The following is a 15,111-nucleotide window of genomic DNA, read 5'->3' on the forward strand; positions in this document are numbered from 1 at the left end:
AATCAACAAATGAGGGGGTGTGTCATCTAGTAGTAGTGCTTGCTATGGCTTTAGCAGAGGGGGCGTGTTGACACCAGCTAGCCAGGCTCAGGAGGTGTGAAGCTGAGTAGTGATGGATGAATGTGATGCTCCAACATCCCCTGAGATAGCTCTCAAGGAAATGGAAGCACTAGAAGCAATCAAAGAAGATATTTGCCAATGGCTAACAAGAATCATGCATATTGCAATAACACCAAGCTCCTTCATGGATCACCTTGACAATGGAGTGGTGCTCTGCCAGTTGGCAAGGCTGACCCAAGAAGCAGCTAACAAAAGTCAAGAGCTACCAGCTAGTGTACCTATCAAGTGCAACGATAAAGCTGTATCTGGTTCATTTCAAGCAAGAGACAATGCATCAAACTTTATTAGCTGGTGTCGTGATTTTGGAGTGGAGGAGGCGGTTGTGTTTGAGTCAAATGGGCTAGTGGATCACAGTGATGAGAAGAGAGTAGTACTGTGCCTACTGGACGTGGCCAGGTTTGCTGATCGTGTCGGCATCTCACCACCAGAGCTGGTGAGAATGGAGAGAGAGATCGAGGAACTTGACTCTGCAAGCCCTCTACTGACTAGCAATGGTGATCAGAGACAAGGACATTTAAAGCAGTCGCAACTTTCAAGGAAGGTACTGGCTATGCAGCTCTAATGATGATGATGTGTCTCCATGCATGTGTAGTGATGATGATGTGTCTCCATGCATGTGTGTACAGGTGCTGGCCATGCTGAGTGATTGCAAGTGTCCTCCCCTGCAAGGTATGGTGGTGAGGGATTGCGGTAGTGGCAAGTTTATTGTCAGTGGAGGTCGGATCAGAGCACACAAGACCCTCTATGCTAGAGTGAGTACCGCATGCTATATACCCCTGAGCTGGTATACCTCCTCCTCATGCAGTTGCTTAGTGATCGTATCATGGTGCGTGTGGGGGGAGGCTGGGACACACTGGACCACTTCCTACTAGTACACGATCCATGCAGAATCAAACAGTTTATTCTATGTAAGTGATCGTATTTTATAGTTATTATGTACAATTTTATGTTTGCAGTGAAAAAAGGACCCAACGATGAACTTGTGAAAGCTCACATGAAAATGCAATGAATCCGAACTATATTAATGTGTTTATATTTATTTTTTCTTTACTACGTGTATATACATATCAGTAATTTTTTGAGAAGTAACAATTGTCGTACAGTACGTCATGACAACAGTGCTTGGGTGTATTATTACATCATTACACATTGCATGATTCAGCTTAGAGTAAAATTGATACGAGTTTCCAATGCTTAGTATAGTCAATATCCCAGCTAGGCTAGCATCCTCCGATGTCCTTGTTCTTGTTCTTGCGGTGCCAGCGAGTCTCTAGTGGGTCAAATCCCCTCTGCTTGTGACCAATCACAGCCCACTCTGGGGAGGGGGCCACATAGTCCAGGGCCGTGAACGTCTGCTGCCCATTGGACGCCTCGTACGCCCCAATCTGGTGCGTGTGTGTGTGGGTGGGTATTGACAAGCAATAATAGACTTGACACATAAGTTCTAACAATTTACATGCAGAGCTACTAAGTTGGTCGAGGCTACAAGTGTCAGAGTAGTTGGCATGGTTACTGCTATCTTACTAGTTCGTGGAACTTGGTGTAGTCAATCCAAGTGTGCCACTTGCCATCAATGAAAAACTGAAAACCAAAAATAACGTACATAATAAAAGTGCACGGACACTGTAACGTGGTGGGCTATCTGAACACACAGCAGTACAGTATGAGGTACTAAACCACACCCACTTTCTTGTGCGCTATGAGGACACAGTTTGAGTGCTCATGTTCACAAGCCACAGCATAGTCAGGGAGTAAGGCAGCAAAGGTCTGCACGAAGTTCAGCACTTCCTCATGCCAGGGAACGTTGACGAGCGTGAGGGTGGAGGTCTTAGAGTCACCACAATAGGTCACACCCTAAGAGAGGGGGGGGGGGGTTATAATCAACCATGCTGTAATCTCTAGTTTAGTTTGTTATTTGCAACACAACTAAAGATGGTGGCAGTATAAAGCTTGAGAGAATAATCTGTCAAGTTTACTCACTTTAACTTCAATGAAGTCCGGGTTACCCTTGGTAACTAGACTGGCATAGCTCTCTAGCTCATCTGTGTTCCATTGCTTGACAAGAGTGAGTCGATACACAGTCCGCTGACCCTACACAGCGGGGAACCATGGTAACCGACAATGCTCAGAGAGATAATATTATTGATAGTAACAACTGAAATAGTAGCACTACTTGCAGCAACCTTCTCAGAGAGTGCCTCGAGGCTTGAGATGAAGCGTGGCCAGAAGTCCCTGAAGAGAGGTCGGTCTATCTTCTTGAGAGTGTCCTTAGTGCTAGCGTCCACACTCACATACAGCTGGGTGACTGGTAGGAGGGATCTGGGTGTGTGTGTGGTGTGGGAGGGATATGGGTGTGTGGGGTGGGGTGGGTGGAGGTATGTATACATGTGTGGTTTTCTTAAAAATGAGAAAATTATGGCCTGTTTTAAATAGAGATTTGAGCAAGTGATCCAAAAGAGCTCCTTCTTAGCTTTCAAAAATCTGCCATTCAAATTTATGGCTGTTGCAAGGTATAGAACCTTTTTGCAGTTGCCTTACCTTACTGGGAAACTTAGCATATTTGAACGGCCATAATTTTAGTTACGATGGTCCAATAGCGTAAATTTTATGATTTTCTGAAAGCTTAGAGAGAGGCCTTTCAGATGGTGTGTTAAAATCCAAAGTCTATTTTTTGGACCTGATTTTGACAAAATACCATGGGCTATAGCCCATGGTATTCTTCCAAAAATGAGAAATTATGGCCCGTTTTAAATATGAAATTTGAGCAAGCGATCTGAACGGGCTACTTCTAAGCTTTCAGAAAATCAAAAAATCTTTGAATTTAATTAACTCTAGTTACAGAGCGAACTCTAGTACACACCTGATAGCCTCAGGGAACTGTGCATTAGTGACGAGGAATGTGGAGATCTCCTTATTGTGTAGTAGTCTGACTAGAGTGTTGATCTCAGGGTACATGATGGGCTCTCCTACCAGGGACAGGGCACAGTGCTTGGGCTCCTTCCCTTCAGCCAGTCGCCGTGGCAACACACCAGGTACACCTGCAGGGCAAGGTCAATCACACTTGTAAGAGTATGCAGCACTTGTTGCGGCACATTTAGCTACTTAACAAGACTCTTGTATGTATATAATTGTGGTGTATACAGTAAGTGTTAATTTGACCTTTGAACTGCTTGACCATCTGATAGTGACTATCCAGAGCTCCTTTTAGAATGGTTTCCGCATCGTCCATCTTCCATCGCCATTCTGTGCCTACTGGGTTGGTGTGGTGCCTGTGTGCGGGGTGGAGTGGGCGTGTGCGTGGGTGGGAGTTGTTATGGAACTACATGTACGTAGTATTGCACGACCACCATGCAAGTCAACAATATACTGTACACACAAAGGAAACGCAGGTTGATGCATTTATCAGGTTGATGCATTATCAGGTTGATAATTGAGAGGCTATTTCGAATACACACACACACGAGTCTCACCTCCAACAGAAGACGCACTTGTTGGCACAGGCTAGACTGGGTGTGGTCTCCATGCAGCGATGACTCTCAATACCATAAAAGGTATGCTTGTAACAACCTCCCCTGCCCCTGAGCATAGACTTGGTCCATCGACACATCTTCACTCCGGAGTGGGATCCAACCACACGATACCCTATAGACACAGTGACTGAGCTAGTAACTCTGGGTGGACAGATCTTTATATAAGCAGAACATTCTAATAGCTACTGGTTATGGTCTCAGAATTAGAGACAGTCTACACAGAACAATGCTCTCAGACCGCCCGTCTCGTGAATATCATCACTGACCACACACGCCCACTCTACCCACACACACACACACCTTGCTTGGTGAGGGACTGCCTCAGGGCAGGGGTCACCATTTCCCTGGGCTCTTTTAGTCCTTTCCTTACTTGATCCTCTTCCTGTGTGTGTGTGTGTGTGTGTGTGTGTGTGTGTGTGTGTGTGTGGGTGTGGTGATCATTGAGACTGCTGGTCTAACCATGCTATCAAACCATTGCATTGATTCTGCAGGAACACAATAATAGTAGCCAGTACAAACATTGCACATCAGAGGACGACTTATTAAACAGGAAACATTCCTAGCAGTTCCTCTAGCTCCGCCTACTGTACCTCTCTCCGCTGACTCTTGGCACTCTTCATCTTGCCCATCACATGACCCATATCCTCCACGTCCACAAGTCCTACTGATGAGCGGGGGCTCCCCCCTTCGGCCTCCTCCTCCGCCCCACTGGCCTCATCCTCACTAGAGCTCTCATACAATACCTGCAGTAAAACACAAGCTCAACTCACAGTGACCTTTAACACAACATGCCACTTGAAGTATTGTATCGTCTTTCCATTAATGACTTTAAAATGATCATCACAACAAACTATGGCTACTCAAAGAGTGGAAGCTCCATAATCAATAATCTATAATATAATTATAGGAAATGATGAAATGACTTATCAGCAATGGAAATGATGCAACACCCGACAACCCTCACCTCTTCCTTGCTCGACTTGCAGCAGTTGCCCTCGGACTTGCCGCCCCCACACTCACAAGGGGTGTGGCCACCATCACAGGGGGTGAGGTCTTGGAGAGCTCTCTCACCCACTAACACAGGGAACACCTCACGAACAAAGTCATCCAGCCAAACTTTGAAATCTTCTTCCAGTCCTACAAAGCGATATAGCACAATCAGGATCTGAGTACAGCATTAAAATGTCAAACGCAAGGATTAAGCCTTTGAAGTAGGGGATTTGGACTAATCACAAAACCATTGGAAAGGTAATTCTGAGAGATATTGAATGCATTAATTAGTTTAAATTACGGGCTCTCAAAGATTGTTGTTAATAGTGCTGAACCTCACTTGCTAAACGCTTACCGCCATGATCACTCTGAGCCACATTCTGATCACCCAGTCTCAACGGGTATACAGGTTTCGCTGACAACTTTCTTAACCAGTCAAACAGGTTTTTCCCCGCCAGGCAATAATTTGTATCATATAGAGAGTGGCCGAGAGCAAACACGGTGAACTTGACTCCTGCTAGAAGTGATTTCTGAACTCTGCAGTCATCACTCGCTTCGTGTATCCATCTACAGAACCACTCGGCCGTGTCAGGGGGTGCTCCACCAGTGTACGTGGAGAGCAGGAACACACACACAACATGGGGGTCACAGCACTGCAACATGCAAGAAATAGTACTCTCAAAAATACAAATTTCCATTCCAGCGTTAAATAAAGTATCTTTGAATGGTCATAGCTTAACTGTTAGTCCAAAAACGTTACATGTAATTGTTTTTTGAAAGCTTAAAATGAGCTCGTTAAGAAGTGTCTTAAAATGGGCCTGTTTTTATTTTTCCAGGCTCGTTCCAAATTTGAGAAATGAGTATACCATCTGATAAAGACCAATAATTGTGTGATACACATTACACAATATGATAGGCGCTCGCATTAATAGCATTAGTTGGTATGACCTCGTGTGTGAGTGTGTCGTCAGGGTCACAGTCCTTCAGGTCGGCAATAGTCACGCTAACCCCTCTAGAGCTAGCTTTCTCCACTAGCTGCTCGGCAAAGCTTTTAGAGGTGCCTGCTTGTGTTCCATAGAACACCTTCAGTGTGTGAGGGTGTGGTGGGAGGGGGTCAGATGCAGTGGAGGAGTGTGGTGGGCGGGCAGTGGAGGAGTGGAGGGTCTCTGCTCTGACCTGTAGTGAGAATGATATAATGGTTAGGTTGGGAGATGAGAGGCTACTCACTCATCTCATAGTTCAATGCTCCTAGTATATATTCTGGTAGGCTCACATGTGTCATGTGGAGACAGTGCGTAATGTTGGTTACAATAGTTACAGTGTGTATCAGCAATGTAGTCAAGGCTATGAGAATACGCAAATTACTCTTTCGACCTGTGTAAGTATACAATACGATATTAATTGAATATGCTGTCACTGCACTGGTGTTGTCCACAGTCTAGCCACTGGCTTCACCTTATCCTTGCCCTGCTGGTTGCTACTCTTGGTGCTGTTGTAGGTGAGGTAGACCAGCACCGTGGCAGCCACCACCAGCAAGAGCGTCAGTCCTAGAGAGAGAGGACTGCCCAGAGCGTACTGCAGTATGGAAGACTCCATGCTAGCTAGCTAGCTGTAGTGTTGACTAGACCACATGGCCGTGAGATAATGACGACATCTTTAATCAAGGAACTGAGGTCAAGAAGATCAAAGAGAAAGGGTATTTATAAACAGGTAAATAAGCTGATGCAAGCCTAGTGACGTAGACTCTACAAGTATACAAAACCTTCTTCTGACTTTCATATTTCATATTTTCATTTTTTATTCTAGAACTAGAAGGAGAGAGCTGATAGCAATGGCAGATAGTGAGGTGGAGACTGGAGGTGTGGCAGCTGTGGGGGCTCTAGATATTGCCCTCATTGCTGGCTTGGTGGTGGTGGTTGTGGCCATCATCATGCGGTGTAGGAGCAAGAAGACTGATGACAGCGCTAGGCTTAAAGACCTCAAGATTAATTCGTGAGTACTTTACATGTGCGTACACGTATTACGTACTAAATTAATATTCTTATAATTAATTATTATTTATATATTATTTATATAATTAGGCCACCTATAATTACATCGCTCGTGAACCGTTAATAATCTCTGTAGTGTGATTGGTCGACCGGTTGCTATGGGAGATGACCCCCTGGGTGGAAACTTTCTGTCCAAGATGAAGAGCAGAGTAAGTGTGTGGGCGTGTGTGTTACCCAGTCACATGACACTGTACACACAGAACAAGAAGGTCGTGGTGTTCTATGGATCTCAGACCGGGACTGCTGAAGAGTTTGCATCTCGTCTTGCAAAGGACGCCACAAGACACGGCTTGCCCGCTATGACCTTTGACCCTGAGGATTGCACGGACTGGGCGGACCTCCAGAAAGTGGGCACTGACATAGAGAACTCTCTAGTCATATTCTGTGTAGCCACATACGGAGAAGGGGACCCAACGGATAATGCTCAGGAACTCTTTAACTGGGTCAAGGATGATAATGATACTGACCTCACTGGACTCAAGTAAGTTGGTGTATGGTACTACACTGACTACACTGTATAATGATACACTGTATAAGTCGCTGCTTTTTCTGAATAGGCCTTTTTAAGTTGTGTTGGGAATCTCCAATCAATTGTAAAGCTTGAACATGCATTTAGTAGTACTACAATATCAAGGTTTCATTGTATTCTGTCAACTTTGCTAACTGTAACTGTACTTGGTGTGTGCTCCTCAGCTACACTGTGTTTGGGCTTGGCAACAAGACGTACGAACACTACAATTCCATGGGACGTCTGGTGGATAAGAGGCTGGCGGAGATGGGGGCCAACAGACTCTACAAGAGAGGGGAGGGAGATGATGATGGAAGGTGAGACTATGTTCTGTGGGTGGGAGGGAGATGATGATGGAAGGTGAGACTATGTTCTGTGGGTGGGAGGGAGATGACGTGGATGGTGGGGCTATTCTAGTCAGGGCAATTTGTATTCCTAAAACCCAACATCTGACACAAGTACACACTGAACCATTCATTGTAGATAATGAAAGTAGATGTGGAGTGGGTGTAGAATGGAGTGGGTGTAGAAGGCACGATTATACCGTCTCTTATTAACACACTACCTCCCATCCATTGCCAGTATTGAGGAAGACTTTGTCACATGGTCTGAGGACTTATGGCCGACGGTGTGTGGAGAGTTTGGAGTAGACAACTCCCAACAAGTGAACGTGTCACGAGAGTACAAGATGACTGTGCACTCTGACCTCCCACCAGAGAGGGTGTTCGTGGGAGAGCCTCATAGACTCGGATCATATCAGAACCAAAAACCGTGAGAGAGTTTATAGAGTGTAGTCACTGAACATGTACAGTGTACATTTATGCTATAATTATGCACAGTGCTGTGTACTGTACTTGCATGGCTTGTTATTATGTTTCCTTGCAGTCCCTTCAATGCTAAGAACCCGTACCTTGCTACCATGAGTGTCAACAGAGAGCTGCATGATGGAGGGGACAGGTCATGCATGCATGTGGAGATGGATATAGCAGGTACAGGTCTCCTGCTATTGCATGCAGTGCAGCCTGATCTACTGTATTGCCTGCATGTAATCATCAATACACTGTGACATAATTATTGTTAAGCAACCACTGATTGCCATTCTGTACATTGTCCGTGCAGACAGTCGACTGAGTTATGTGACAGGAGACCATGTGGCCATCTACCCAGTCAATGATGAGGAGCGAGTGGCAAGGATAGGAGAGCTACTGGACACAGACCTCGACACTGTCATCACTCTCACCAATGTGGATGGTGAGGGTACTAGCTACTGCATGTATACACACATCAATATAAGTGGTAGCACTGTACCTGGTATAGACTGCATGTATGAACATTTGTCAGTGGCATTTGGTATTGGAGTTGTAACTGGTAAAGGTCATTTGACCCACATGTCACTACCTCCTACACAGACGCGTCCTCTAAGAAGCATCCATTCCCGTGTCCCACTTCGTATCGTACTGCCCTCTCTCACTATGTGGACATCACCTCTTGTCCTCGTACCAACGTACTCAGGGAACTGGCCGACTTTGCATCTGACTCCACCCACAAGGACTTTCTGTTACGCATCACCTCTCCCACAGACGAAGGAAAGGTGAGGGTTCGGAGTGGGCGGAGTGCTGTGTGTGGCTTTACTTGCAGTCAGTGATGTGCCAGCATGTATTACACTGTGTTTGTAGAATGGCTGATTATTTTCCCTCCCCTCACCCCCTCCCCCCATCCTCTAGCGTGAGTACAGTGAATGGATAGTGAAGGACAAGAGGACTATAGTGTCTGTGCTGGAGGACCTGCCTTCCTTCAAGCCACCATTAGACTACCTCCTGGAGCTACTGCCTAAACTACAGGCCAGGTACTACTCCATCTCTTCATCACCCAAGGTGAGTGTGTGTGTGTGTCCAATGCAAGGTCAGGTGAGTAGTGGGTACATGTACAGTACATGCTGGCTGGGTTTAGAGCTTGAACTTCACTGTGTGGTTGATAACTTTTGGATAATTCTCTTGTGTTTAGCATTTCTCCTTTATGTACTAAGGCAGTATAGTGGTGCATGGTGTCATCAGTGCCCCCCCCCCTCTCCTAGGGCAGTATAGTGGTGCATGGTATCATCAGTGCCCCCCCCTCTCCTAGGGCAGTATAGTGGTGCATGGTATCATCAGTGCCCCCCCCCCTCTCCTAGGGCAGTATAGTGGTGCATGGTGTCATCAGTGCCCCCCCCCCTTCTCCTAGGGCAGTATAGTGGTGCATGGTGTCATCAGTGCCCCCCCCTCTCCTAGGGCAGTATAGTGGTGCATGGTGTCATCAGTTCCCCCCCCTCTCCTAGGGCAGTATAGTGGTGCATGGTGTCATCAGTGCCCCCCCCCCTCTCCTAGGGCAGTATAGTGGTGCATGGTGTCATCAGTGCCCCCCCCCTCTCCTAGGGCAGTATAGTGGTGCATGGTGTCATCAGTGCCCCCCCCCCTCTCCTAGGGCAGTATAGTGGTGCATGGTGTCATCAGTGCCCCCCCCCCTCTCCTAGGGCAGTATAGTGGTGCATGGTGTCATCAGTGCCCCCCCCCTCTCCTAGGGAAGTATAGTGGTGCATGGTGTCATCAGTGCCCCCCCCCCTCTCCTAGGGCAGTATAGTGGTGCATGGTGTCATCAGTGCCCCCCCCCCTCTCCTAGGGCAGTATAGTGGTGCATGGTGTCATCAGTGCCCCCCCCCTCTCCTAGGGAAGTATAGTGGTGCATGGTGTCATCAGTGCCCCCCCCCCTCTCCTAGGGCAGTATAGTGGTGCATGGTGTCATCAGTGCCCCCCCCCTCTCCTAGGGCAGTATAGTGGTGCATGGTGTCATCAGTGCCCCCCCCTTCTCCTCAGGTGCACTCCACATCCATCCACATAACAGCAGTACTGGTGGAGTATATCACTAGGACTGGCCGCACCAACAGAGGAGTCACCACCTCATGGCTCAAGAGACTACAGACACAGCGAGAGAATGGTGGGTGGCTTCATGACGAGTCTAGCTTCCTAGAGACTCAACTGTTGAAGGAGTAATCCAATGCTTAGAAAGTACACCTACACTTGTCAATGCAATGATTATAAGTACATGTTTGGTGGCAACTAGGCCTCACATTGGCTCACATTATATTCCTTATCGTATTACTAGTGATAATCTACTTGTGTGTTGTATGTATCTACTGTGTTGGATGCAGGTGGTCCAGAGGTGGTGAGGATCCCTATATTTGTCCGTCACTCTAGTCTACGCCTCCCGTATCGAGCTATCTGCCCAGTGATGATGGTGGGGCCGGGTACTGGGGTGGCTCCATTCAGAGGGTTCATTCAAGAGAGGAGCGTCATCAAGAGCAATGGTGTGTTTATATGAAAGCCTACAAATACTGTGTAACAGGTATATAGTACATACTGCTGTGTGTACACTGGTTGCCCCCACATCCTTGCCACAATTACCTGGAAGCCTTCTTCCTCAACCACAAACCTAGCTTCTACACTTCATTATATATAACAATGTGCCTATTGTGGACTCTCCCCTCAGGCAAGCAACTGGGTCAGACTGTGCTCTACTTTGGTTGTCGTAGTAGCACGGAGGACTATATATACAGGGATGAGTTAGAGGGATACAGAGACTCTGGTGTGTTGAGTGACCTCCAGGTGGCCTACTCCAGGGACACACCTCAGAAGGTGTATGTGCAACACAAGCTCATGGAGACTGGGGCAGCTGTGTGGAGTCTGCTGGAAAAGCAAGGCTACTTCTATGTGTGTGGGTAAGTATCTGTATAATAGCTAGTGGTGTTCCAGTATGGCCGGATAGCCTGAACTATGTGAGATTATTGTTGGCACGTAAAGATATGATCTGTATTTGATATCTATATTGAGTGTTTTTGGTTTCCATGGCATTGAATTGATTACTTACTATAACAAAGGCAATTCCTTGTTGCTGCTGTCTACTCTATACTGACAGTTTGCAATTCCTAAGTCATCAGATTGTTAGTGATACTATAACAAAACAAGCCCAACAGTTTGCTCAATAGTGCCTGTCTTTGAACTCATTGTCGCATGTCTTTGTCACATGCAGTGATGCTCGTAACATGGCCAGAGATGTACAGAACACACTCATCCAGATAGTGGCAGTACATGGACAAATGGACACTTCAGCTGCTACAGAATATGTCAAGAAACTGCAAAAGAGAGGACGCTATATTCAAGACGTCTGGTCTTGATTGAAACTGTTTATTATTAGGGGAACTTTGAGTTTTATTTATATAATTATAGTATGTGTGCGTGTATATAGTGTATATAGTGGAGAACTGTTCCTGGTTTTAAATTGAACAGAGTTTGTATAATTTATTGAAGGTATAATTATTATTTTCTTGCTCTACATGTATTTCATGATCAATTGCTATGGCAACTAGTAATGCGGCCCTGATTAAGTGTTATAAACTGGCATACTCTAATCTTTATTTAAAATTAATAATAATTATCACAATTCATGATTTGTGTATGATATAATTATGCAGCAAAATAAGAAATAATAATAATTATATAGCAAGCATATCAAATGGAAGACTCTCAATGCAACTACCAACGTTGAGACGGTATGTGATCATGTTCAACAGTGCATTGTAGTGAACCAATGCAGCCGTGACCACACACACATGAAACAGTTGGTGACTGCTGGCCCAGATATCGAATTTACCCGGAAAGAATCGCTCAGGAATCCTCATAACGTATAGAGAAGCTCCAAATATGTACACAGCCCCCATCAATACAAAGCCCCACAACGAGTATGCATGAGTCGACACTGTGTAGCCATCCCTGAGGAATATGTGCATGAAAGGAATTGCAGCGTACAGTCCAAACAGCACAAAGACAGTGAATCGAAGTGCTCGAAATCTAGGAGTTGCAAACTTGTTCCACATGCTGACACACACACACAGAGTGCAGAGACACAGAGAGACGACTATGTAGGCATACTTGGCATAGGTGGTGCAGTAGAAGCCATAGTAGTAGGCAGGTACCGAGGAGCCGGTTATGAGGAATGATATACCAGTATAGTCAAGTCTGCTCAGAACACCGTACACTCCCTTCGAATGGTTAGAAAACGTGTGAAATATCGCAGAACAGGCCAAGCACAATACAGCACCACCGAAGAAGCACAACAGAGTGGCCTGCTCCTGCCACGGTAAATCGTGTATCTGGATGTCCTCGAAAAGAAACGTTATGTAATCTCCAAAGATGTACACACCAGCGACTAGCATGATGAAGAATAGGGCACCAAGGAGATGGGTCCAGATATTGAATGTTTCTGTGTGAAGACGAAACATGCTTTTAGCACATCCACGGAATGAGTACATTGGAGGACGGTGGTTGTGTTGGAGGAACTCGTTGTCTCTCAGCCAATCAGGAAGGGAGTCAAATGGAATAGAATGCCATGCCCAGCTCACAATCTTGTTGATTTTCGAGCTAATCTTCTTTTCCAGGTCTGGTATTGAGATGGTAGGAAACAAAGAAGGGGAAGATGAACGGTTCTCGATCTCCTGTGTTGTTGGTAGCTTGGACTGACTCTCAGGACTTGGGGTTTTCTTTGAGGACTTCGAGTGCTGTCTTCGTCTTCCTTTGGAGGCAGGCATTGCAATGGGTCAATCAGAGATGTCAGATCTTGAGGTTCTACGAGATATTATAGCTTTCTGATGGCTTTCTCATGCGCATATGCCTTCTAGTTCTAGCTTCTGCATCGAATGATCGATCCCATGATGGCGTGTTGCCACGCCCATGCATTTTTTGTTTACGAGCCACACCTTCTTTCGTTGTTAACTTTCTCCCGTATTTTCTCTATGACAAGGCTTGAGAGACTACCCTCTTTTCTGCACGTGAGTCTCAAGCCCAAACTTGGTCATCTGAGCTCAGTGTTCAACAACAGTTAATTGTGGAAGAAATATAACTTTGACTGGGATTGGAAGAAGTGGACATTGACAATGCCTGTAAGCGTGTACAGTATAAGCACTACTACTACCACACATATGGCAGTGCCTCTGCTGTTAACTGCAACAGTCTGTGACAGCCTTGATCCGCGTGCATGTCTGTACATTACTTCATCGTTTCATGTGTACTGTGATGTTCTTGATCCCAGGCCTACCACTCATCACTGACCGCTCCTAAGAGTATAGCCAAGATGGGAGTCATGCCACTCAAGACAAAGTTCAAGGGCCCTGCTCCCACTATCAGTGATGGTACGTCACAATCATAATTATGTACACACAGTAGAACCCCAGACCACCTCCAGGGTGGGTATTAATGGTTTGGCCCTTATACAAAGGTGGCCTTAGAGACTTGGATATGGCCTTAATATTGAAGTTGTTCATGCAGGGGGTAGCCATTTATATTGAAGAGTGGTTTCACTGTATAACTGTAATAGCGCATGTTCTGATCTCCTCCTTCCTCTCATTGCAGTGGAGGAGCAGGATATCATTGATGAAGCTATCTACTACTTCAAGGCTAACGTGTTTTTCAAGAGCTTTGAAGTCAAGGTGTGTGTTGAGTAGTACTCTATTTATAAGTATTGATCTTTCAATATTACCCACAGTCTGATGCAGATAGAACGCTCATCTACTTGACTTTGTATGTTTCAGAATGCCTCAAGAAAGTACAAAGGGTATGTCCCACCCACACACACACTCACTACACAGTACCCACCCCCTCCCACACGTATGTACATCACCATGACTACGCTTCCCACACAGTCCCCGTCCAAGGGAGAAGCCAAGAAGAGCATAGCAACTCTGGCTGTGACACAGTTTGACATCCCTGGTGACACAAAGTATCCACTCAACTCATTCATGGGAAAACCAGTCAATAGACAAGAAGCGGGTATGGATCATGCAACTAATGCATGCATACTCGTGATTGTATCTATACGCAACTGTATGTACTGTATACATACAGTGTGGCACATGTACGGCTGTTAGGTTTCTTGGTCAATTCGTATACTTACATTCACATGTCAGCTTAAACCCCCCTCCCACACCACACACACACACACACACACACACACACACACACACACACACACACACACACCACCTTGTGATACAGACCAGCTACGTCAGTACATGACTCAGCTTCGTCAGGAGCTAGGTCAGAGACTAGTGGATAAAGTGTTTGAATCAGACACTGCAAAACCAAGCAAAGTAAGTTATCTCTTTCCAAAGCCTATTCTTCTAGGTCAATCATGTGTGAGGTCTTAGGTGTTGGTTGTATTTCAATGCTTGGTTGTTAATTCTCAACCTTCCTTGTTTGCCTATTAAGTTAGTGTGTGCAATTAGTGAACATGTTTGATGTTGTTAATATAAACTTCTATTGAGTATTTTTAACCTTGTCAGCTGTAAAAAGTGTTTCATGGTTCATAATTAACAAACACCCACACACACACACACACACACACACACACACACACACACCACACACACACACACACACACACACACCACACACACACACACACACACACACACACACACACACACACACACACACACACACCCACACCCACACACACACACACACACACACACACACACACACACACACACACACACACACAACTCACTCACCCACACACACACACCCACACACACACCACTCACCCACACACCACTCACCCACACACACGCCCACACACACAGTGGTGGCTCTGTTTCGTGAAGAGGCGCTTCATGGACAAGAGTCTCTCAGGACCTGGAGCATAAACATACTCACAAACATTTTATTTTATTTGTGTAGTTGGTTTTGAGTAGCTGAATTTTGAACTACAATAATTATATTATAGTGTAGCAAATTAAGTTATAATTAGCCTCCTTCCCAGGCCCATGGTTGTGCAGTTCTGATTGTATTTCTGGTTATAAACCACACCCACATACAATTATACC

At 45.7% G+C, this 15,111-nt stretch overlaps 5 protein-coding genes across 7 annotated transcripts; 3 read left to right on the top strand and 2 right to left on the bottom strand.

Annotated features, from left to right (window-relative positions):
• Positions 1-34: 34 nt before the first annotated feature.
• LOC135339309 (growth arrest-specific protein 2-like) lies at positions 35-1,221 on the top strand. Of its 2 annotated transcripts, none has more exons than XM_064535388.1 (4): positions 35-661; positions 747-872; positions 926-1,028; positions 1,086-1,221. In XM_064535388.1, coding segments are annotated over exons 1-4 (780 nt in total). In that variant the 5' UTR covers positions 35-112; the 3' UTR covers positions 1,088-1,221. The 2 variants fall into 2 exon arrangements, with proteins under 2 accessions (XP_064391458.1, XP_064391457.1); XM_064535387.1 differs by having other exon boundaries at positions 1,077-1,219.
• LOC135339287 (S-adenosyl-L-methionine-dependent tRNA 4-demethylwyosine synthase TYW1-like) lies at positions 1,176-6,236 on the bottom strand. The gene is made up of 14 exons (XM_064535356.1): positions 6,096-6,236; positions 5,589-5,816; positions 4,996-5,293; positions 4,615-4,787; positions 4,241-4,393; positions 3,951-4,032; positions 3,591-3,762; positions 3,280-3,389; positions 2,981-3,158; positions 2,304-2,439; positions 2,101-2,211; positions 1,807-1,974; positions 1,645-1,701; positions 1,176-1,505 (listed from the first exon to the last, which is right to left on the bottom strand). The coding sequence occupies exons 1-14, from the start codon at positions 6,234-6,236 to the stop codon at positions 1,341-1,343; spliced, it is 2,172 nt and encodes a 723-aa protein (XP_064391426.1). The 3' UTR covers positions 1,176-1,340.
• On the top strand, positions 6,212-11,601 carry LOC135339288 (NADPH--cytochrome P450 reductase-like). 2 transcript variants are annotated; one of them, XM_064535358.1, is made up of 14 exons: positions 6,212-6,350; positions 6,447-6,632; positions 6,768-6,840; positions 6,892-7,172; positions 7,385-7,516; positions 7,782-7,970; positions 8,085-8,188; positions 8,319-8,450; positions 8,609-8,790; positions 8,924-9,073; positions 10,049-10,169; positions 10,384-10,539; positions 10,722-10,950; positions 11,262-11,601. In XM_064535358.1, the coding sequence occupies exons 2-14, from the start codon at positions 6,472-6,474 to the stop codon at positions 11,404-11,406; spliced, it is 2,055 nt and encodes a 684-aa protein (XP_064391428.1). In that variant the 5' UTR covers positions 6,212-6,350; positions 6,447-6,471; the 3' UTR covers positions 11,407-11,601. The 2 variants fall into 2 exon arrangements, with proteins under 2 accessions (XP_064391428.1, XP_064391427.1); XM_064535357.1 differs by lacking the exon at positions 6,212-6,350 and having other exon boundaries at positions 6,360-6,632.
• A 52-nt stretch (positions 11,602-11,653) lies between these two features.
• On the bottom strand, positions 11,654-12,956 carry LOC135339304 (adiponectin receptor protein 2-like). The gene has a single exon (XM_064535380.1). The coding sequence runs from the start codon at positions 12,814-12,816 to the stop codon at positions 11,725-11,727; it is 1,092 nt and encodes a 363-aa protein (XP_064391450.1). The 5' UTR covers positions 12,817-12,956; the 3' UTR covers positions 11,654-11,724.
• A 53-nt stretch (positions 12,957-13,009) lies between these two features.
• Positions 13,010-15,093, top strand: LOC135339311 (actin-related protein 2/3 complex subunit 3-A-like). The gene is made up of 7 exons (XM_064535389.1): positions 13,010-13,167; positions 13,317-13,416; positions 13,637-13,713; positions 13,770-13,838; positions 13,927-14,053; positions 14,279-14,373; positions 14,869-15,093. Exons 1-7 carry the CDS (start codon positions 13,162-13,164, stop codon positions 14,929-14,931), a joined length of 537 nt encoding a protein of 178 aa, XP_064391459.1. The 5' UTR covers positions 13,010-13,161; the 3' UTR covers positions 14,932-15,093.
• The last annotated feature ends 18 nt before the right edge of the window (positions 15,094-15,111 follow it).

This window comes from Halichondria panicea, chromosome 8, assembly GCF_963675165.1.
Source record: "Halichondria panicea chromosome 8, odHalPani1.1, whole genome shotgun sequence".
Taxonomy (NCBI): domain Eukaryota; kingdom Metazoa; phylum Porifera; class Demospongiae; order Suberitida; family Halichondriidae; genus Halichondria; species Halichondria panicea.